The 22,500-nt window shown below is 42.0% G+C and overlaps 1 protein-coding gene across 2 annotated transcripts in view; it reads left to right on the top strand.

Moving 5' to 3' along the window:
• Nucleotides 1-14,888: 14,888 nt before the first annotated feature.
• The window catches only part of LOC134349515 (ubiquitin carboxyl-terminal hydrolase 35-like), a 43,204-nt gene continuing 35,592 nt past the window's right edge, over nucleotides 14,889-22,500 (top strand). Inside the window, exons 1-3 of one of the 2 annotated variants that reach the window (XM_063053969.1) lie at nucleotides 14,889-15,019; nucleotides 19,447-19,556; nucleotides 21,152-21,344. In XM_063053969.1, the coding sequence (XP_062910039.1) occupies nucleotides 21,164-21,344 (181 nt within the window). In that variant the 5' untranslated portion in view covers nucleotides 14,889-15,019; nucleotides 19,447-19,556; nucleotides 21,152-21,163. Of the gene's footprint in view, nucleotides 15,020-19,446; nucleotides 19,557-21,151; nucleotides 21,846-22,500 lie in introns of both variants that reach the window. The other variant, XM_063053968.1, reaches the window with a different exon arrangement.

Below are 22,500 nucleotides of genomic sequence, written 5' to 3'. Positions count from 1 at the left end.
GGAGGGGCAGCCTGCACATTTCCCACAGTTCCCGATGAGACACTAGATCGCGCAAAGTTAGGCACTTGAGAAGGACCAAAAAAAAAAGAAGTTTTAGCAGAACGTCCATTGTGTGGACGCCAGTGTTAGAGTGGGGAGTTGAGGCTTCAGCTCATCAATGCTTAGGAGAGGTGTAGGCCATATGGAGATTTTTTTGTTGTTGTTGTTTATTCTTTATTTCTTTTTTATTGAACATTTAGAGCTGTGGGGTTGCCAGACAGGATACTGGAATGCTCCTCTTGTGAGATGTGGGAAGACAGGGAGACCTCCAGTGTCCCTGATAACTACACCTGCGAGAGGTGCATCCAGCTGCAGCTTCTAACAGACCACGTTAAGGATCTGGAGCTGGATCTGGATGTACTCCGGATCATCTGGGAGGCTGAAAAGTTGATAGACAGGACATACAAGGAGGTAGTTACACCCAAGATGCAGGACACAGACAACTGGGAGGGGGAAAGGGGATAGGTGGCCTCTGTGGCTGTTCCCCTCAACAACAGGTGTATCACTTTGGATACTGTTGGTGGAGGGGGGATGGAGATTGCTCTAGCAGAGGAAAGCCACAGCAGTTAGGTTCTGGTATTGGGTCATTTACCGCGCCCCCCGCCCCCTTCTGAGTCTGGCTCCCTAGCTCAGAAGGGAAAGGGGGAGAGGTAGTGATCGAGAAATTGTTGGTTAGGGGAACAGAAAGGAGGTTCTGTGAATGAGAACGAGATTCCTGGATAGTTTTTTTGCCTCCCAAGTGTTAGAGTGAGGGACATCTCAGACTGAGTGCACAGCGTTCTTCCGTGGGATAGTGAGCATCCAGTGGCCATGGTCCACGTTGGTACCAGTGACATGGGTAGGAAAAACTGTCGACATTTCAGGCCAAGACGCTTCATCAGGACGGTTGAAGGGGTCTCACCATGAAATGTCGACTGTTTACTCTTTTCCATAGATGCTGCCGGGCCTGCTAAATTCCTCCAGCATTTTGTGCATGTTGCTTGGATTAGGACAAGTTGTTTTCTGACAAAGATATACTTAGTAAGTGGGAGGCCTTCAGAAGTGAATTCTTGAGATTACACAGTAAAAGGCAAGGATAACAGGTTTAAGGAACCTTGGCTTTTGAGAGATATTGAACCCCTGGTTAAGAAAAAGAGGAGGTGCACAGCAGATATAGGCAAGCAGGAACAAATGAGGTACTTGAGGAGTATAAAAAATGCAAGAGAACACTTAAGGAAATCAGAGGGCTAAAAGAAGACTGGAGGTTGTTCTAGCGGACAAGGTGAAGGAGAATCCAAAGATCTTCTACAAATATATTAAGAGCAAAAGGATTACAGGGGACAAATTTGGTCCTCTGCAAGATCAAAGTGGTAACCTATGCATGGAGCCGAACGAGATGTGGGCGATCTTAAATGGATTTTTAACATGTGTATATAATCAGTAGATGGACACAGAGTCTATAGTTGTGAGTCAAAGCAGCAGAAAGGCCATGGACCCTACACAGGTTACAGAGGAGGAGTTGTTTGCTCTTTTGAGGCAAATTACAGTGGATAAATTCCCAGGGCCTGACAGTGTGATCCCTCGGACCCTGTGGAAGGTTAGTGCAGAAATTGCAGTGGCCCTAGCAGAGATATTTAAAACATATTTAGCTACAGGTGAGATGCTGGAGGATTGGACGATAGCTAATGTTGTTCCAAACAAGAGAAAGTCTGCAGATACTGGAAATCCAAGAAACACACACAAAATGCAGGAGGAACTCAGCAGGCCAGGCAGCATCTGTGGAAAAGAGTAGTCAATGTTTCTGGCTGAAAACCCTCAGCAGGACTAGAGAAAAAAAATGAGGAGTTAGAGTTAAAAGGTGGAGGGAGGGGAGGGAAAAACACAAGGTGATAGGTGAAACCAAGTGGGGGGTAGGGATGGTAAAGAGTTGGGAAGTTGGTTGGTAAAAGAGATACAGAGCTGGAGAAGGGTGAATCTAATAGGAGAGGACACAAGGCCAAGGAAGAAAGAAAAGGGGGAGGAGCAACAGAGAGAGGCGATGGGCAGGCAAGGAGATAAAGTGAGAGAGGGAAAAGGGGATGGGGAATGGTGAGGGGGGGGGCCATTACTGAAGGTTCAAGAAATCAATGTTCATGCCATCAGGTTGGAGGCTATCCAGAAGGAATATAAGAAAAAAATGTTCTATTGTTTAAGAGAAAGCTCTAAGAATAAGCCAAGAAATTATAGGCCAGTGAGCCTTATATCAGTATTGGAAAGTTATTGGAAAGTGTTCTAAGGGGACCAGATATATAAGTATTTAGGTAGAGAAGGACTAATTAGCGATAGCAAACATGGCTTCGTGCATGGGACAGTTGGTTGTGACTAACCAATCTTACAGATTTTTCATGGAACTTATCAGGAAAGTTAATAAAGGCAAGACAGTGGATGTTGTCTACATGGACTTTAGCAAGGCCTTTGACATGAGATGTTGGTCAGGAGGTTCAGTTGCTTGGCATTCAAGATGAGGGATTAAATTAGATTTGACATTTGCTTCACAGAAGAAACCAGAGAGAGGTTGCAGGTGGTTGCTTCGTTGACTGGAGGTCTGTGACTAGCAGTGTGCCACAGGGATCGGTGCAGGGTCTGTTGTTGTTTGCCATCTATATCAATGATCTGGATGAGAATGTGGTAAACTCGATCAGCAAATTTGCGGATGACACCAAAACTGGGGGTGTATTGGACAGCAAGGAAGACTATCAAAGCTTGCAGTGGGATCTGGAGCAGCTGGAAAAATGGTCCTAAAAATGGTAGATGGAAATTTATTGCAGACAAGTTTGAGGTGTTGCAATTTGGAAGAGCCAACCAGAGTAGGTCTTACACAGTGAATAGTAGGGTGCTGAAGAGCGCGGTAGAACAGAGGAGTCTGGGAAAACAGATCCATAATTTCTTGAAAGTAGCATCTCAGGTAGGTAGGGTCACATGGGAAGCTTTTGGGACATTGACCTCCATAAATCAATATGTTGAGTACAGGTGTTGGAATGTTATGTTGAAGTTGTGTAAGACATTGGAGAGGCCTAATTTGGAGTATTATGTGCAGTTTTGGTCACCAACCTGCAGGAAAGAAAGAAATAAGATTAAAAGAGTGCAGAGAAAACTTTTAAGTATGTTGCTTGGACTTGAGGACTGAGTTATAACAAAAGATTGAATAGGTTAGGCCTTTATTCCCTAGAACATAAAAGACTGAGGGGAGATTTGATAGGGGTATACAAAAATATAAGGAGTATATAGGGCAAATGCAAGCAGTTGAGACTACAACTGGAGGTCATGGGTTAAGGGTGAAAGGTGAAACATTTAAGGGGACTATGAGGGAGAACTTCCTCACTCAGAGTGTGGAACAAGTTGTTGGCACAAGTGGTGGATGCAGGGTCGATTTCAATGTTTAAGAGAACCTTGGGTAGGTACATGGATGAGAAGGGTATGGAGGCCTGTGATCCGGGTACAAGTCAATGGGATTATGCAGATTAATGGTTTGGCACAGACTAAATGGGATGAAGGGCCATCCCATCTAGTCTGTGCTGTATGACTCTTTGTTGGACTGCACTGTATCTACTACTCCTTGTAGCTTTTTCTGTGCTGTGCATATCAGATGATGGTAACAGGAGAGACAAAAAACAGTACTGTATTACAGCAACACACACAAATGCTGGAGGAACTCAGCAGGCCAGGCAGTATCTATGGAAAAGAGTAAACAGTCAATGTTTGGGGCTGAGGCCTTTTATGTGAAGGATCTTGGCCCGAAATATCAACTGTTAACTCTTTTCCATAGACGCTGCCTGGCCTACTGAGTTCCTCCAGCATTTTGTGTGTGTTGCTTTGATTTCCAGCAACTGAAGATTTTCTCTTGTTTTTGAACTTAGTATTGCAGGTGGATGACCTATGAATGGAGAGAAGAAGTTACCTTAAATTGTTGGAATCTCTTGTGAATTTGGTAGACTGCAGAGAGTCCAGATGGGTCAGCCAAAGTCAAAGTAAATTTTTTATCAAAGTACAAATATGTCACCATATACTACTTTGAACTTTTGAGATTCATTTTCTTGCAGGCACTTACAGGAAAATAAATACAATAGAATTTGTGAAAAAATATAAATAACAAATTCTGACAAATAACCAATGTGCAAAAGAAGACAAATTGTACAAATATTAAAAAAACAGTAAATCAATAATACTGAGAACTTGAGTTGTAGAGTGCTTGAAGGTTGTGGAGTCAGTTCATAAGACCATAGACAAAGGAGCAGAAGTCGGCCCAGTGTTGATGCAAGTGAAGTTATCTACGTTGGTTCAGGAGCCTGATGATTATAGGGTAATAACTCAAAGTTCAAAGTTCAAAGAAATTTTATTATCAAAGTATATATATGTCATCAGATACAACCCTGAGATTCATTTTATTTTGCGAGCATACTCAATAAATCTAATAACCATAATATAATCAATGGAAAACTGCACCAACAGAGCAGACAACCAACTGTACAAGCACAAAAAGAAAGCAAATCTATAAATAGACAGACAAATAGATAGATAGATGAATTAGTAAATAAACAGATATGCAAATAACTTAATCCCGTTAGACACATTAAGTCAAATACAGCATGAAGTAACACAAGAGCTAGGAAGAAACCAACCTAAAGACCACAACAATACTATACAAGAAAATAATGAAGATACCACATCCCGAAGCTCTGATGAAAAAGCATTATTTCAACAACTGCACTGCAGCTTGATGGTAATAGCTATAACACAGATGTAGAGCCTCTGCAAAATGTTGATGATGAAGCTGAGCTTACAGACAAAATTATCCTAACATTTAACTTGACACTCACAGAATATGTGGGCACTGACCTAACAAAAAGACCCTACATACTAAAACAAAACACGTCATCAAAATTTGTAAAAGTTGTTAACACTCTCAACAATATTTACTTCCATAATATTTAGGAAAACTCAAAACATTTGAAGAACTACACATAATATCATACTGTGCAGCATTAACAGCAGCACAGTGCAATGGCTCCAGAATAGAGGTACTCATCAATAGAAATTCAAAACTGAGTAATGAAATGAGAATATCAAAATGGCGGAAGAGATTAAGAAACAAAATTGAAACCCTAAGAGCAGAATTACCACCTAATGGAAATAGATGGTCCACACAAGATACAATCAACCTAACAAGAGTTTTGCAGAATTTATAGACACACTAAAACAAAAGCTTTGGTTTGGTGGAAAGAGTGGAAGGAGAAATTACTGAGAGTGAGGACCAGTTTCGCCAGATGGAGGAGAGTGGTGGTTGAGTACAACAGGTTGACCCATTGTTCCTGCTTGTTCCTGTCTCACCAAACTTATATCAGCATACCTCAACTCTGTTTTATCCTCTCTTCCTATCTACATCCATGATACTTCACTAGATCTTTTCCATGACTTCAAGTTCCAGAGATGCCTGGTAAAAAGTGGTTTCACAAGCAAAGCTATCCCATCATTGAGCACGTTTACCTGGAGCACTGCCACAAAAAAGAAGCATCTATTATGAAGGTCTCCCAGCATCCAGGCCTTATTTTCTTCTCACTACTACTGGAGATACAGGAGCCTTAAGACCCTCATCACTAGGTTCAAGACCAGTTTCAATGTTCAATACCATCATCCCCTGAAAAAGTAATTAATAAGCTTTAAGACCTTGGCCTCAATATATCCTTGTGCAATTGGATCCTCAGTTTCCTCACTTGCAGATCCCAATCAGTTCAGATTGGCTTCAACATCTCCTCCACAATCTCCATCAGAACAGGTGCACCACAAGGTTATGTGCTTAGACTCCTGTTCCACTTACTTTACACTTATAACTGTGTAGCTAAGCACAGCTCCAATGCCATATTTAACTTTGTTAATGACAAGCCAATTCAAAAGGTGGTGACAAATCAGCATATGGAAGGGAGATTGAAGATCTGCCTGAGTGGTGCCACAACAACAACAACGTCTGGATGAATGTAACAATTATTTTGTGTCATTCTTCACTGTGGAAGACACTAGCATATGCCAGAAATTTGAGAGTGTCTGAAAGCAAAATTGAGTGCAGTTGCTATTGAAGGTCCTGAAAGGTCTGAAGGTAGATACACCTCTTGGACCAGATGCACTACACCCCAAGATTCTGAAAGTGGTAGCTGAAGAGATTGTGGAGGCACTATTAATGATCATTCAAGAATCATTAGATTCTGGAGTGGTTCTAGAGGAACCACTCTTTAAGAAGAGAGGGACGCAGAAAAAAGGAAATTATAGGCCACTTAGTGGTGTTCCACAGGGGTTAGTGTTGGGACCGCTTCTTTTCACATTATATGTCAATGATTTGGATGATGGAATTGATAACTTTGTGGCCAAGTTTGTGGACGATATGAAGATAAATGGAGGGGCAGGTAATGTTGAGGAAGCAGGGAATCTGCTGAAGGACTTAGACAGATTTGGCAAAGAAGTGGCAGATGGAATATAGTGTAGGGAAATGTATTGTCATGCACTTTGATGGAAGAAATAAAGACACAGACTATCTTCGAAATGGGAAGAAAATTCAAAAATCAGAGATGCATAGAGACTTGGGAGCCCTTATGTGGGATTCCCTTAAGGTTAACTTGCAGGTTGAGGTGGTGGTAAGGAAGGCAATTGCAATATGAGCATTCATTTTGAGAGAACTACAATATAAGGGGCAAAGATGTCGTACTGAGGCTTGATATGGCATTGGTCAGGTCACACGTGGAGTGTTGTGAGTAGTTCTGAGCTCCTTTTCTAAAAAAAGATGTGCTAGCATTGGAGGTTCACAAGAATGATTCTGGGAATGAGAGTGTTAACACATGAGGAGCATTTGATAACCTTGGGCTTGTACTCGCTTGAGCTTAGAAGAATGGAGGGGGATCTCATTGAAACCTATTGAAACACAAGAAAGTCTGCAGAGGCTGAAAATGCTGGAGGAACTCAGCAGGTCAGGCAGCATCTATAGAAATGAATAAATGGTTGATGTTTCAAGCCGAGACCCTTCTTCAGGATGGAGAAGGAAGGGGGAAGACACCAAAATAAAAAGGTGGGGGGGGTAGGGAAGGAGGGTAGCTGGAAGGTGATAGGTGAAGCCAGGTGAGTGGGAAAGGTCAAGGGTTGGAGAAGAAGGAATCTGATAGTAGTGGGGATTAGACCATAGGAGAAAGATAAGGATGAGGGGACCCAGGGGGAAGTAATAGGCTGGCAAGAAGAGGTAAAATGTTAGTGTGGGGAATAGAGGAAGGTGGGGGGGGGCGGAGTGAGTTTTTTTTACCACAAGGAGAAATCCATCAGGTTGGAGGCTACCTATCGAATATTGAAAGACATAGATAGAATGGATGTGGAGAGGATGTTTTGTAACAGACCAGAGGGCACCGCCTCAAAATAGAGAGATGTCCATTTAGAGCAGAAATGAGGAGGAATTTCTTTAGCCAGAGCGAATCAAAACTGTGGAATGCATTGCCAAAGATAACTGGATGCCATGTTATTGAGGATATTTAAAGTGGACGTTGATTGGTTACATGGAGCAAGCAGGAGAATGAGATTGAGAGGGATAATAAATCAGCCATGATGAAAAGGTAGAGCAGACTCATTGGGCTAAATGGCCTAATTCTGCTCCTTTGTTCTGTGGTCTTATAGCTCATGGACCTTTGGCTTCTTCCTTCCACAATTAATAATCAGCTCTTTGTGTTTCCTGACATTGAGTGTGAGGTTATTATTATGACACCATTCAATGAGATTTTCAATCTCCCTCCTACATACTGACTCGTCACCATCTTTGATCTGGCCAACAACAGTGATGTTGTTAGCATACTTGTATATGGCATTGGAACTGTACTTAGCCACATAATCATATGTATAAAGTGAATAGTGGAGGGGCTAAGCACACATTCTTGTGGTGCACCTTTGCTGATGGTGATTGTGGAGGAGATATTGTTGCCAATCAGTACTGGCTCGGGTCTGTAAGTGAGGAAATCAAAGATCTAGTTGCACAGGGAAGTATCAAGGCAAAGGTCTTGGAGTTTAGTGATTAGTCTTGAGGGGATGACAGTATTGAGTACTGGGCTATAGTCAATAAAGAGCATCCTGATGTATTCATTTTCATTGTCCAGATGTTCTGGAGATGAGTGAAGTGTCAATGAAATGGCACCTGCTGTTTATCCGTTGTGACGGTAGGCAAATTGGAGTGCATCCATGTCACTCCTCAGGCAGAAGTTGATATATTCATTGAAATTTATAGATCTATTTATTTTCGAGCAATGACTCCTTCCCCCTTAGCACTATATATTGATCTGTCATCTGTGCATACGTTGTTGTCTACTTGTGTGCATTGTTCTCTCTCTCTCTTGCTGCAATGTGAATACACCCAGGGCTGGACTTTAGGCAGGGCTAGGCTGGGCTACAGCCCAGGGGCCAGAGCTGCACAACGGCCCAAAATAGGTAGTTATCATCATGGCGGACAGAAAAAAAATACGAGAGTGGAGCACAGAAAAGAAAAAAGAGGACCGTGAGAGAGAAGCATTAAAAAAGACATTGAAATTGACAGAATTTTTTAAACCTGCTCTCGATGATGCAGCAGTACCATCGCTCTTGTCACAGTCTGAGACCGGTGGACAAATGGAGACTTGTTCAACAGCTAGCGCTAGCACCAGCATTAGCACAGGACCACTGTCCTTGCCACAGTCAGCAGCTAACGTTGAAAAGGCAGAGAGCATGACTTTGGGATTCCTGACCACAGAGGCCTCCAAACAACCAAGTCGGGCCACCATTAATGTTAACGTTACCGCTACTGAGGATCCTTACAGCACTGATCCTGCTCGCCGGGGAAAGGAAACGGTAGATGACTCAGTCCGAGCATACTGGGCTAAGAAAGGGCTGGAGTCCTGCCAGAATAAGGATGTGGATATCAAAGCTTTGGAACGAGTATACAAACAGCAGAGACGATTTTTCCTCCAAATTTCACTTCAAACGCAAGCTCGTAAATGGTGAGTACATATCAAGGCAATGGCTCTTATATTCCCCTTCCACCGGCTGTATGTTTTGTTTTGTGGAGGAGATTGTCCATTTCAGGGAATTTGTAAGTGGCGAAGATATTTCATCTGCAACAGAGCTTTTATGCTTCCTCAGAGAAAACAACTTGCAGGTCATCTTCCCAAATGTAAGCATTGCTTTGAGATTTTACCTGACTCTCCCCGTCAAAATGCAAATGGTGAGCGATCTTTCTCCGAGCTCAGGCTAGTGAAGAACAGGCTCAGATCCACAATGGGACAGGACAGGCTGAGTCAGCTTACTCTGATGTCACTTGAAAGTGATCTTGTTCTGAATCTGGATTTTAGTGATCTGATCAAGAACTTTGCTGCGATGAAATCCAGAAGAACTAGGCTTTAATTTTAAAAAACAAGCATCTGACTTTGTAAATATCTAGACTTGTGTGTCAGTGCTGTTCCTGTTTCTGTGGCAATAGGCTAATAATTGACTGTGTACAAACCTAGTAAGTAATAAGTGGTCTTTACTCTGCAAGCCACACAGCACAGCAATAGGTTAGTGTGTGCTAGATCTCAGTTTTCAAAGAGATAGTTGGAGTATTGTCAAGTTTCCTAGTTTGCCATAGTGCTATCTCTCTTGGCCTTTTTGTCTCTCATTTCCATTTTACTTTCTCAGAACACATGGTTGAGAAAAATACCGAGATAAAAATGTTTTGTCATTGTTTGAGAAATAAGCCCTATGGTATGTGCAGCAATAGCTAAATAAAGCTGTAAGATTGGGTACATCATACTTCGTCTCCCTCATAACTTTACTAAGCCAACTAAGCCTAGATCAATTTTTAAGTGCTTTAGATGCTGTCCTTCAAACTAAGAATCTGCATTATTTTCTGTCCTCCCTCTTAAGGCCTGTAAGTTTATAGCCTACATATTGTACTAAACCAATGTCTTGATCCACAGCTTTGATATTTAGACCAGTATGACCTTTGCTCTTGTTCTAGTTTTTTTGCTTGGTACAGCAGCATTTTACGGTGTCGGCAGGGGCCCATCAGGGCCTCCAGCCCAGGGGCCCTGGTCCCACTAAATCCGGCCCTGAATACACCAGTTAAAACCATCTCCCGCGTATGTGCTTTTATTTAATCGATATATAGTTGTGCACAGACACAATAAATTGGTGACAAGTACCAACCTGAACATCAGAGAATATCACCATCTGCACTGACAGTTATGGGATGAAACAACGAGAGTTAAACAGCACGAGAAAGCCATCACAGACGCTAACAGAGGAACGCATAAGTAACAGTGAAAGACACGCTGAATTTAAAGTAAAAATTACGTGGCGATGCCTTCAGTTGGGAAAATTGATAAATTCCTTAGCGCTAATGAAAGCTAGGAATTGTATATCAAGAGGGTTGAACTGTGTTGTAACGCGAACAAAGTGGAGGAGCAAAAGAAAGACCCTAGATTTCTGAGCTTAATGGGCCCAAGAACATACAGTCTCTTAGGCAACTTAATAACCCCTGCAAAGCCAGCAAAGCAAGATGTTCGACAAAATTGTTACAATTTTACAAAATCACTTGAGTCCTAAACTGCTGGAAATAGCTGAGAGATTTAAATTTTATACAAGGAACCAGTGAAAAGATGAAAGCCTTTCTGAATACGTTGCAGAACTGCACAAATTTTCCCAGTACTTTGACTTCAGAGATGTACTTTCTGGTGCATTAAGGGACAGGCTTGTATGTGGCATGCATAGTTGAAGCACTCAAATGAGGTTACTGGCAGAAAGAGAGCTAACCATAGAATGGGCATTGGCCATTGCAATATCATTAGACAGTGCAGCAAATGATCAGCAGAACAACAGAAAAGGAAGTTGGAATGTGAAATGCACAGAATGTCCCTGAATGGTGCAAAAAGCCACTGTTATCCATGTGGCAAGTCCACCCATGATGCCACTGACTGTTGATTCAAAGAAAAAATCTGCAGAAAGTGTCACAGCCAAGGTCACATAGAGAGAGTGTGTAAGGCAGACAGAGACAACAACCAAGTGAGAAGTCTCAAAAACAAAACGAAGCAAGTGCATAAAGTTACTGAACGTAAAACAAAATCCGACAACATAGAGTCTGACAAAGGTGAACCGTCGTGCCTGGAACTGCATAATATTACGGAAGCAAATCACTATGTACTGTAATATAGGTGTGTCTGGTGTAAAACTGACAGTGGAGCTGGATACAGTGTCAGCTTTGTCTGTAATTCCAGAGGCTGGCCACAACAGACTATTTTCTAAGATACCATTAGAGAAGACGTCAGTGATGCTAAAGACCTGCACAGGTGAAAAAGTGTCCTCCAAAGGCAAACTGAAAGTGAGGGTGATGTATGGAGGCCAAACAGAGCAGTGAGCTTTATGTATTGAAAAGTGGAGGAACAGCACTTTTCAGATGTGAATGGTTTTGAAAATTTCAACCAGACTGGCACTCAATCAAAGCTCTCAGTGTGACATCAATGGGCAATGGTAACCTAAATGATAGTGCCAACCAGAGACTGGCAGAGCTGCTTAATGCTAATGAGGAGGTATTTGAGAAAGGGATTGGTAAACTCAAAGGCCTGGAGGCCAGAATTGAACTCGATGAAGCAGCAGCTCCAAGAATCCATAAAGCGCGCCCAGTGCCTTATGCATTACGTCCCAAAGTGGATGCTGAACTTCAGAACTTAGAGGCATCTGGCACTGTCTCCAAGGTTGAGTGGAGTGATCGGGTCATGCCCATCGTCTGGGTGATCAAGAAAGGAAAGGCTGGAGCTGTTCGTATATGTGGGGATTTCAAAGTGAGCGTCAACCTGGTGCTGTGTACTGTGCAGCATCCCCTGTCACAAATAGAAGACTTTTTTGCATCTTTAGCAGATAGGGAGAGGATTTCAAAGATTGACTTGTCACAAGCCTATCAGCAAATGGAGATTGAGGAGTTAAGCAGGAAGTTCTTCATAATCAGCACTCACAAAGGACTGTCCTAGTATAATTGTCTTATCTTTGGCATCGCATCAGCTCCAGCATTTTGGCCAAGATATCCTAGGAACACAATGTTATCTTGATGACATCATTGTGACTGGTAAAAATGATGAAGAGCACCTTCAGAACCTTCACAAAGTGCTTACCAGGCTGAGTGAGTATGGTCTGCACGCAAAGAGAGAGAATGTGAGTTTTTCAAGAATGAAATCTCATATTGTAGACATGTCATTAACAAGTGCAAACATGAGGAAATCTGCAGATGCTGGAAATTCAAGCAACACACACAGCATCCATAAGAAAAAAACACAGTCGACATTTCGGGCCGAGACCCTTCATCAGGATTAACTGAAGTCTAGTGTGATATACTGCGTCCAGTGCTCCTGGTGCGGCCTTCTATATATTGGTGTCACCTGTGAGTCAGCTGGTGTGATATATTGCGTCCGGTCCTCCCGCTGCAGCCTCCTATTTATTGGTATCACCTGTGAGTCGGTTGGTGTGATATACTGCGTCCGGTGCTCCCTTCTATATATTGGTGAGACCCGACGCAGACTAGGAGACTGTTTTGCTGAACACCTACGCTCCTGTCTCCCAGAGAAAGCAGGATCTCCCAGTGGCCACACATTTTATTTCCACGTCCCATTCCCAATCTGATATGTCAATCCATGGCCTCCTCAACTGTCAAGATGAAGTCACACTCAGGTTGGAGGAACAACACCTTATATTCTGTCTGGGTAGCCTCCAACCTGATGGCATGAACATTGACCTCTCTAACTTCTGTTAACGCCCCTCCTCCCCTTCATACCCCATTTCTTATTTATTTATTTATCTATCTAGCTATCTATTAATTAATTAATTCCCCCTTTTTTTTCTCTGTCTGTCCCTCTCACAATAACTCCTTGCCTGCTGTCCATCTTCCTCTGGTGCTCCCCTCCACCCTTCTCTCTCCCTGGGCCTCCCATCCCATGATCCTCTCCCTTCTCCAGCCTTGCATCCCTTTTGCCAATCAACTTTCCAGCTCTTAGCTCCATCCCTCCTCCTCCTGTCTTCTCCTATCATTTCAGATCTCCTCCTCCCACTCCCACTTTCAAATCTCTAACTATCTCTTCTTTCAGTTAGTCCTGACAAAAGATCTCAGCCCGAAACGTCGACTGTGTTTTTTCCTATGGATGCTGTCTGGCCTGCTGCATTCCACTAGTACTTTGTGTGTGTTGATGTCATTAACAAGCATAGCTTATATAAGTCACAAGAGTAGACTGAAGCAGTGCTACAGGGACCCAAACTGGAAAATGTGTCACAACTCAGGTCATACGTGGGCCTTGTAAACTGCTATCACCGGTTTCTCCCAAACATTGCTACAGTGCTGCATCCATTAACGCACTGTTACAGACAGGAGCAAAATGAGAATGGTCAGAAAGATGTGAAAGAGCATTCAAGGAAACAAAAAGACTAATAACATGCAATAAGCTGCTCACCTATTATGAACCATCTCTGCCCATCAGACTGGCATGCAATGTATTCCGTTATGGCATTGGAGCCGTTTTGTTACAGATTATGAAAGATGGATCTGAATGCCCATTTGCATTTTCTTCAAGATCACTGAGGAGCGCAGAACACAACTGTGCACAGATCAACTGAGAGACCCTTAGTCCAGGCCCTTATGCTGTAGAAAAATGGCATCAGACATTTCAAGTCAGCTCCTCACCACCCATCAATGAACGGGCTGGCTGAAAGGTTTATCCAAACCTTCAAGCACAGGGTGGACAACTTCCTGTTTGTGTATCGGATTCGGAACTCTGTTCACGCAATGACAAATTCTGTTCATGAACAGGAACCTGAGATCTCACACAGACCTCCTGAAATCAGATCTATGGAGGGAAATACAGAATACAGAGGAAATCCTAGCACGTGATTACCGAGAAGACAAATGGACACCCAGTCGGATAGCTGCAAGAACTCTCACTGACAGCAAAGTGACACTGTAAACCAAGAACATGCCACTCCACAGCTCCAGAGGTGCGACAAGAACATTATTGTTTGACAGAACTCCCTCTCTCTCACACACACATCAGCAATGAGAATACACCAGTTAAAGCCATCTCTCGGGTGCGTGCTTCTATTTAATTAATACGTAGTTGTGTACAGACACAACATTCATGATCAACCTCTCAGAGCACTTCATTACAGTGGATGTAAATGCTACTTCATAAGACCATAAGATATAGGAGCAGAATTAGGCCATTTGGTCCATCGAGTCGGCTCCGCCATTTCATCATGCCCGATCCAACTTCCCTCTCTGTGCCTTCTCCCAGTGTCCTTTCATGCCCTGACCTATCAAGAATCTACCAGCCTCTGCCTTAAATATGCATAAAGACTTGAATGATAGTCTTTGAGGTCTCGTTTAAACAGTGCATGAAGCCTTGGACAGGTAGGTTGGAGGGATGGAAAATTAAAGTATCAGGTTGATGTAAACTCAGAGTATGGATGGAACTCAGGTGTTCCGAAAGAGTAGTCGTCCGTTGGAACTTCTGCCTCTCTGTTTCACTCCCCAGCTGATCGTTTCCAGCATTTTTTGTCTTTATTTCAGTTTTCCAGGATTATATTTTGTTTTTGATTTACAATTAACGCTCCCGGAGTATAAGATCCATAGAGCTGCTTAAAGCACAACTGCTGAAAAGCAATAGCTGCTGCCAGAGCGTTACCCTGCGTGCAGCAGGTGTGGAGAATGCAGCTGTTTTTTCCCTGCCCCCTATTGATTGGTCAGTGGGAGATTTAGCCGCGGTCTGATTGGCTACTGGGGAGGACAGAAGGGCGGGTGTTTCTGTGGCTCGATGAGCGCGCGTGCGCGCTGAATGACTTTAACTGCGTTTTTAAAATCGGACCGAGAGCAGGAATGGTCCGGTAGTTGTGGTTGGTGGTAGAGATCTTTAAGTTTAATGTCGTTCCCTTGCCGTGTCCGTCAGATAACTGGTTGAAGGTGAGAGGCTTGCAGGCGCGGTGGGGTGAGGGTGACTGGCGGTTCTGGATGGGCGAGGAGGGAGCGAATGGCCCGGACAGAGTGGCCGGTCACTCGGTCGTGAAGGTACTGTACTGCTTAACCAGGTGCGGAGATGTCGTCGGAATGCTGCGGGGACAGCACAGTCATACTTCAGATTAAATTTAAACTTTCATTTAAAAAAAGGCCCCGTGAAATGTTAAAATCAGAATTAGTTCATCAATATGATAGTAATTTCGGCATCAAGACAACGCCGTTAGTCTCGCAGTTGTTTTTAGCCCTTTTGATTTTAGATTTTCCTTTAAGTGTCACCCATCAAAAATCCTCATGAAAATGGTAACGCATCTACCCTTACAATCTATTCCCTCATCATCAGTCACTCCTTAAGCGAAGCTATCCAATGGGATGTAGCCTCTCAAGTTTGTGTCCATGTTATTTTTCACTTCCAACTTTAATCGGAGAGGGGAAAAAAAAGTTAGCCTTCATAGATGCTGTTTGCCTTGCCCAGTATTTCTAATATTTTCAAGAATGCCAGCCCCTATATAGAAAGACATTTATAGTTGTAGTTTTTTAACCCATTGACTTGCTTACAGTTCCTGACAGTGTTGTTGATGCTGCTATCATTTTAATGCAATTTCCTCCATCTGATGACTAGTGATCTAATTCTAGTCTTGTGATTACCCTTTAGTGTCTGTGAATCTGTCTGCAGACTTTCTCTCCCTGTACCTCTCCTTCCATCTTTAAGACACTCCTTAAAACGCTTCAGGTCATGTTCTTTTATCTTCGCTCCGACTCAGAACGTTTTGTTTGCTGATTACTGAATGGTCTTGTCACCAACTTCAAGACTTCAGTGTGTGATTATGTGCCTTTTGAGAATATACTGAGTTCTCTCAAACCAGAATTCCCAGATAAAGCAGTATGCTAAGGTCAGTGATCTTCAAGACTGGAATGCCAGAATCTTTTGAGAAATTTGGGTTTAACTTGGAGAAGGTCATCATGAGAACAAAGGTAATTTTGTATGAAGTTAGTGAAACAATTGGATGCACAACTGTGGCAGGATTTACGTGCTATTATTTCCTATAAATTGAAACTAACAGCATAAATGACAATGGTGCCTCACTGCCCAATAATTCAGTGGCTTTTATGCACACTTGAAAAGAAGGACACCATGACAACTGCAAATCCACAAGCACCCAGTGATCCTGTGTCTTAGAAATTAATGTCAGAACATCCTCTGTTACTAAACCTTTGCAAGGTGTCAGGCCCCAGATGTCTACTTTGCTGGACGTCTTCAACCTCTCTCTACTGTGGTCTGAATGCCTGCCCCTATATGGAAAGAATTAATAAAATCATTTGGGACACTTGTAATTATTATACTTCTTGGCTTGCTTATGGTTTCTAACACTGTTGTTGATGTTACTATCATTTTAATGCAATTTCCTTCATTTGATAACTACTTGTTATCTAATTGTGGTCTTGGATTGCCCTTCAGTGCCTGTGAATTTGTCCCTATCATACTGAGCAGCAATCATACTGGTACCCAAGAGGAGCAGAGTGAAATGCCTCAGTTGGCTATCTCTTAGTCACTCTCACCTCAACTGTCGTGAAGTACTTCAAGGCTGGGTATGTCCAGAATTAACTCCTGCCTGAGCAAGGATCTGCACCTTCTGCAGTTTGCCGATTGCTACAGCAGGTCTTCGAGGCCCTCTGTTGGTAAGGGTAAATCCTGGGTTTGGATCACAGCTGTCTACTTGATGCGCCAGCCAGGGCAGTACAATGTGGAGTGCAAGACCCTGCCTCCCCCCCCCCCCCCCGGCATGCAGCTGATGAATCCAAAGTAATGGCATTAAACCTGATTCTGACTCTAATCACATCCTTGTATAGAGGCTCTACTGCAAAGGATTGCAAATGGCTGCAGAAAGTTGTAGACTCCGAGAGCTCCATGGGCATGGCCCTCCTCATTATAAAGGACACTTTCAAGAAGGTGACATTCATCACTGGGACATGCCCTCCTCATATTACTATCATCAAGGAGAAGGTACAAGAGCCTGAAGACCCACACAACAATTTATGAACAGCTCTTTCCCCTCTGCCATGTGACTTCTTGGTGGTCCATAAACTCTAACTCATTATTCCTTTTGTTCTTGCACTTAAGTTACAAATTAAACTAGAGTAGTTCTTTTTCTTTGCACTCTGTCCTAAAGTGTTAGCTATTTCCAGCATGAAAATGAGTTGCTTCTACTCGTTCTCTGGATTCTGCGGTGATTCATAAGGCCTGTATGGGATCTGCAAATTTTGCTGCAGTTTGTAACTGATGGTATGTTTCTTGTGCCACTTTAACTAGTTTGTTGCATGCTTGTGAAAGGGAATCTTAAGATTCTCAATACCAGTTCAGATGCTTTTCTCCATTTTGGTTAGTTATGGGTCAGGGATACCTGAGACAGTCGGGATGTATTTTTCAAGGGGGCTTTGAACATCCTTGAAGCACAGGATTTTTTTGGATTCCTATTTGAAAGTATAACATAATGCTGAATATATTTACAACTGAATCAATGATTTTAAGTTTTGGCATTGGCTGGTTCTATCTTTAACTTTAACTTGCCGTCATTTTCTGATTCTCATTTCTTGTCTTAATGGCAGGAGTCCACTGCTGAGAGCTAGCTTATGCTCAATTTTGTCAATCCCCTTCTATTGCATGTTTCCTTGCAAGCTATTCTCTCTAATACATACACCCACTAACACTAAAGATGATTTCCAGTAAGCATATCTTGATCACGTTGGAGGAAACTGGGATGTACAATGGCTACCGGTACCATTACAGTGAGAACATGTAAACTCTATGCAGCAATGGAGGTTCAGATCAAAACCTGGTCACTGGAGCTCTGAGGCATTAGCACTACCTGCTGTACAGCTATGCTGTTGATATTCTTTTCGAACAATGCTATGATTAGATTATGAGGACACGCAGTCCTCTTTTATTAGAATATGAGGACATGCAGTCCTCTTTTATTGTCATTTAGTAATGCATGCATTAAAAAATGATACAATTTGTTCCTCCAGAATGATATCACAGAAACACAAGACAAACCAAGACTAAAAAAACTGACAAAACCCACATAATTATAACATATAGTTACAACAGTGCACGCAATACCATAATTTGATAAAAGAACAGACCATGGGCACATTAAAAAAAAAAATCTCAAAGTCTCTCGAAAGTCCCATCATCTCATGCAGACGGTTGAAGGAAGAAAACTCTTCCTGCCATGAGCTTCCAGCGCTGCAAACTTGCCGATGCAGCATCCTGGAAGCACCCGACCACAGTACGACTCCGTCCAAAAACTTTGCGCCTCCAACCAGCTCTCCGACACCGAGCACCATCTCTGCCGAGCGCTTCGACCCCGGCCCCAGCAACAGGCAATAGGCAAAGCCGAGGATTTGGGGCCTTCCCCTCTGGAGATTCTCGATCACACAGTAGCAGCGGCAGCGAAGCGGGCATTTCAGAAGTTTCTCCAGGTGTTCCTCCGTGCTTCTCACAGCTGTCTCCATCAAATCAGGATTGTGCACAGCATCCTACTTCACAAATATATCAATTCGGAGTGGCCGCGTGCGCCTTCTTCTCCTCCCCCTCCTTAGTTTTGTTTAAAATTACTCTCAAGTATTGCAATATGACAGTTGCTTTTTTCCCTTGGATAATGCACTGAGTTGCAAGTGCCTTGTGTTTCAGATGTAATGAATACAGCTGGTTTATGCAATAATTCAATAGGTTGACATGCTTGACATAGACAAAGCAACAAAATTATTTATTATTTTTGGAATTACTTTATCAAATGGTTTTTGATTAACCCTCAGATGTGGTTACTGTCTGTGTTGGTCATTAGCATTCATTGTTAAAGTTTCTGTGTATTTAAAAAAAAAACTCCCTTGTCGAAAAGTCTTGTAACTACTGGGTTACACCAAAAGTCCAAAAGTCTTGTGGTCTCCTGGTTCTAATTATTTTCCATTCAATGTGTATGTTCCAAGAGGACAATATTTTAGCCAATTGCATGTTTTAATTCTGTTCTCCAGCACTGACCATCACACTTAATGTGCCCTGCTTGTTGTAACACTCTCTCCTACTGTCTATGCCTTGTTAAGTCTAACCCCATCTACAGTTTAAAAACTCAGCTCTACTTGCAGTGTCATCTCTATTATTTTTGCTCTTGTTTGGTTTCCTTTTCTGCTCCTTATCCCATTTTATGATAATAAATTTTATTATTTTGCTGTATAAATACAAATTGTTGTTTTGAGCTATTATTTTAAGTTGAAGTGGTGGACAATTTACTTTCCTTGATAGTGTCACTGAATTAGACCATAGCTGGTACAATAGTTTGACCTGTTGCTAAAAGTTTTATTTTGTCTATTTGCAGGATGATCTCAACTTATAATTTTCCGTGGAAGGTGTGTAGAAAATTGAGTATTTGTTGTTCAGGAACCTTGGTGTGATTGAAGTGTAAAACACCTTGGTTGAAGAAAACGGGTAAATATTTAATCCTTTTCCCTTCTACAGGAAGTGGGATTAGTGGTTTATCTTATTGAATGGCAAGAGATTTGCTTAATTGAATTGCTTTGAAAATGGGCTTTTTGACCCAACGTCCTTGCTGACCAAAGTTTTCACCTACATTAGTATGATTTTTGTCTGCGCTTGGCCCATATCTCTCTAAACCATTCCTATCCATTCACCTATCCAAATGTTTTATTGTACCTGCCTCAGTGACTTTTTTTGGCATTTGTTCCATAACCACTCCGCCTTCTGAAGAAAGTTTTTAGTTTGCTTACCTTGGGAAGAGACTACATGCATCTGCCCTAACTGTGTTGCTCATGATTTTATATACTTCTGAGGTCATCCCCTATCTTCTACACTCAACTAAATAAAGTCTTAGTTTGTACAACCTGTTCTTATAACTCAAGCTGTTAAGACCTGGCAGTGTTTTCAAATCTTTGTGCCTTTTCCAGCTTAACAATGTTTTTCCTATGATGGGGTAACCAAAATTATACACAGTACTAGAAGTTCAGCCGTGCTAACACCTTGCACAATGGCAACATAATGTCCCAATTATTGTACGCTGTGCCCTGGCAGATGAAGACCCATGTGCCAAACGCATTCTTCTCCACTCTGCCTACCTGTGACTCGGTGAATATGTATTTGGATTTCTAAGTCCTTCTGTTCTATAACACTTCCCAGGGCTCTACCACTCACTGTACAAGTCGTATCTTGTTTTGACTTCTTGAGATGCAATACCTTTCTCTTATCTGCATTGAAAGCCATTCGTCAGTCTTTGGCTCTCTTGCCTTTCTGATTAAGATTCCACTAATTATTGCTAACATTTTGTTATCTACAAAGCCATTTATTTTAGCATTACCTACAAACTACAAAATTCTGTTTTGTTCATTTCCATCTAAATCATTATATAATTAATAAATAGCAGAAATCCTAACACTAATTCTGTTGCAGACACTGGTCACGGAGCTCCACTCTGTGAAACAGCTTTTCACCATCAGCCTCTGTTACCTCAAGCCAATTATGAATCCAGATAGGTCTGTCTCCCTGGATAGCATGTAATCTGATTTTCCAGACTAGTGTAGATCACCAATTTCATTATATTAACAATTGAACATCCCAGATTAATCCTTGTGGCTAATCTCCTTTAACAAAAAAAAAAGTTTGGAGTAATGTGATTTTTAAAATGACCACTTTTTGATAATACATCTTATATACAAAATTTAAAATCATCTTGGGGTTAACTTTTCATGTTCACAATACAGGAGGTTATTGTATTTGTGGCAGCCCTGGATAAGGAATACACATCCACTCCAGGATATTAATAAATACAGCATTGAATCTGATTGAATAAACACCATAACTATTCATCAACTTCGTGGCTTTCGATTTCAAAGCCATCAAATATGTGCTATGGCATGGTATGTTTGTATTACTGTTACCAATGTTAGCACACTGCACATCACAAAATCAGGATCTTGGCCGACTGTTGAAAGGACACTTTGAAATGAGTGGGTATCCTCAAAATTTTGTAATGAAGTGAAATTAGAATTAATATGGACTTTTTGTTTTAGGATTGAGAAGACATGGACAAGATTTTGGAAGCTCTGATGTTGTCCTGCCATCCGATGTCTGTAAAGTATATTCTTGTAAGACGTATTTTAGAAGCAGCAAAAGAACCTCTCAACAGTAAACAGTGCATAGCCATGTTTGAGTTGTCTACAAAGTTCATTCTGTTGAGTGATACACAATTCCAAAAGGATGTGGGTAAGGAGGTTCTAGAAGCTTTTGCCCTGAACCACTCTTCAGACTTTGAGAACTTTTTAACTGTGCAATTTATCTTAAAGCTTATGCAAGATGGTTATGGAACATTGAGCAAAGGAAGCATTGACATTTTGGAGTACATTCAGCTAGGATTAAAATATATTCAGGATAATCCATCTTCTGATGAAGTATTTCATGCCCTTCAGGTTGAGCTTCTCCGACTAGTGTGTGAGAAGCCTGGATCAAAGCTGTGTGCTTGCATTAGTAAAATTCTTATTCAATATCCTCGGTGCATTCCTAGTGGAAAGTTCCAAGTGGTGTTTTGCCAGCAACTTGTTAGAAGTATAGGGCAGTTCCAATGTAAATCACAAGAAGAAGATGAAATTGTGGAATTCCTGGATGAAGTAAACAAAGTAAGCGGGTTGTTGCAAAGAATCTGGCAGACACAAACTGCAGCTATGATTCCATCCTTGCAGGAGCTGTTCACTGTTATTTCATCAACTGGTAAGGAAAATGTATGTTAAACTTGAGGGAATGATTTTTTTGGGCTATTTTTCTTTCTCTCACCCCCATGTCTCGCGTGCTTCTTGCAAACCAAGCTAGTTGTCACAGTGACACAAAAAAAACCCTGCAGATGCTGAAATCTGGAGCAACAATCTGCCGGGGGAATTCAGTGGGTCGAACAGCAATTGTGGGAGGAAAGGAATTGTGGAAACCCTGTGTTAGGATTCTGACCTGAAATATCAACAGTTCCTTTCCTCCCACAGATACTTCTTGACCCTCAGAGTTCCCTTGAGCAGATTGTTTATTGCTACTTGTCATGGTGGCTAAAGCAGCTGCATACTATGCTTGGGGAGATCTAGAAGAAACTGAATATAACATGTCCTATATTCCTTCCTGTGGGAAACATTTATTTCCCCTCATCTCGGCATTACTCTACTAGGTTGGCAGGGGTTAGGTACTGTAAGTCCATGGTACTCACTGGTACAATATATTATCTTAGTAGTGAGATGTCCCCTTCCCCTATACCTTTTGCATTGAAGGTTTTCTGCTGAAAGGGAAAATGATAGTCATGACTTTTGTAACTTTATACACTTTTGTTATTATTTGCCATGGCAAGTAATGCTGCAAGGGAAATACCCATGGTATGGACAGTGGC

This window comes from Mobula hypostoma, chromosome 7 (genome assembly GCF_963921235.1).
Source record: "Mobula hypostoma chromosome 7, sMobHyp1.1, whole genome shotgun sequence".
NCBI lineage: Eukaryota > Metazoa > Chordata > Chondrichthyes > Myliobatiformes > Myliobatidae > Mobula > Mobula hypostoma.
This window is presented reverse-complemented; position numbering and strand designations above follow the sequence as displayed.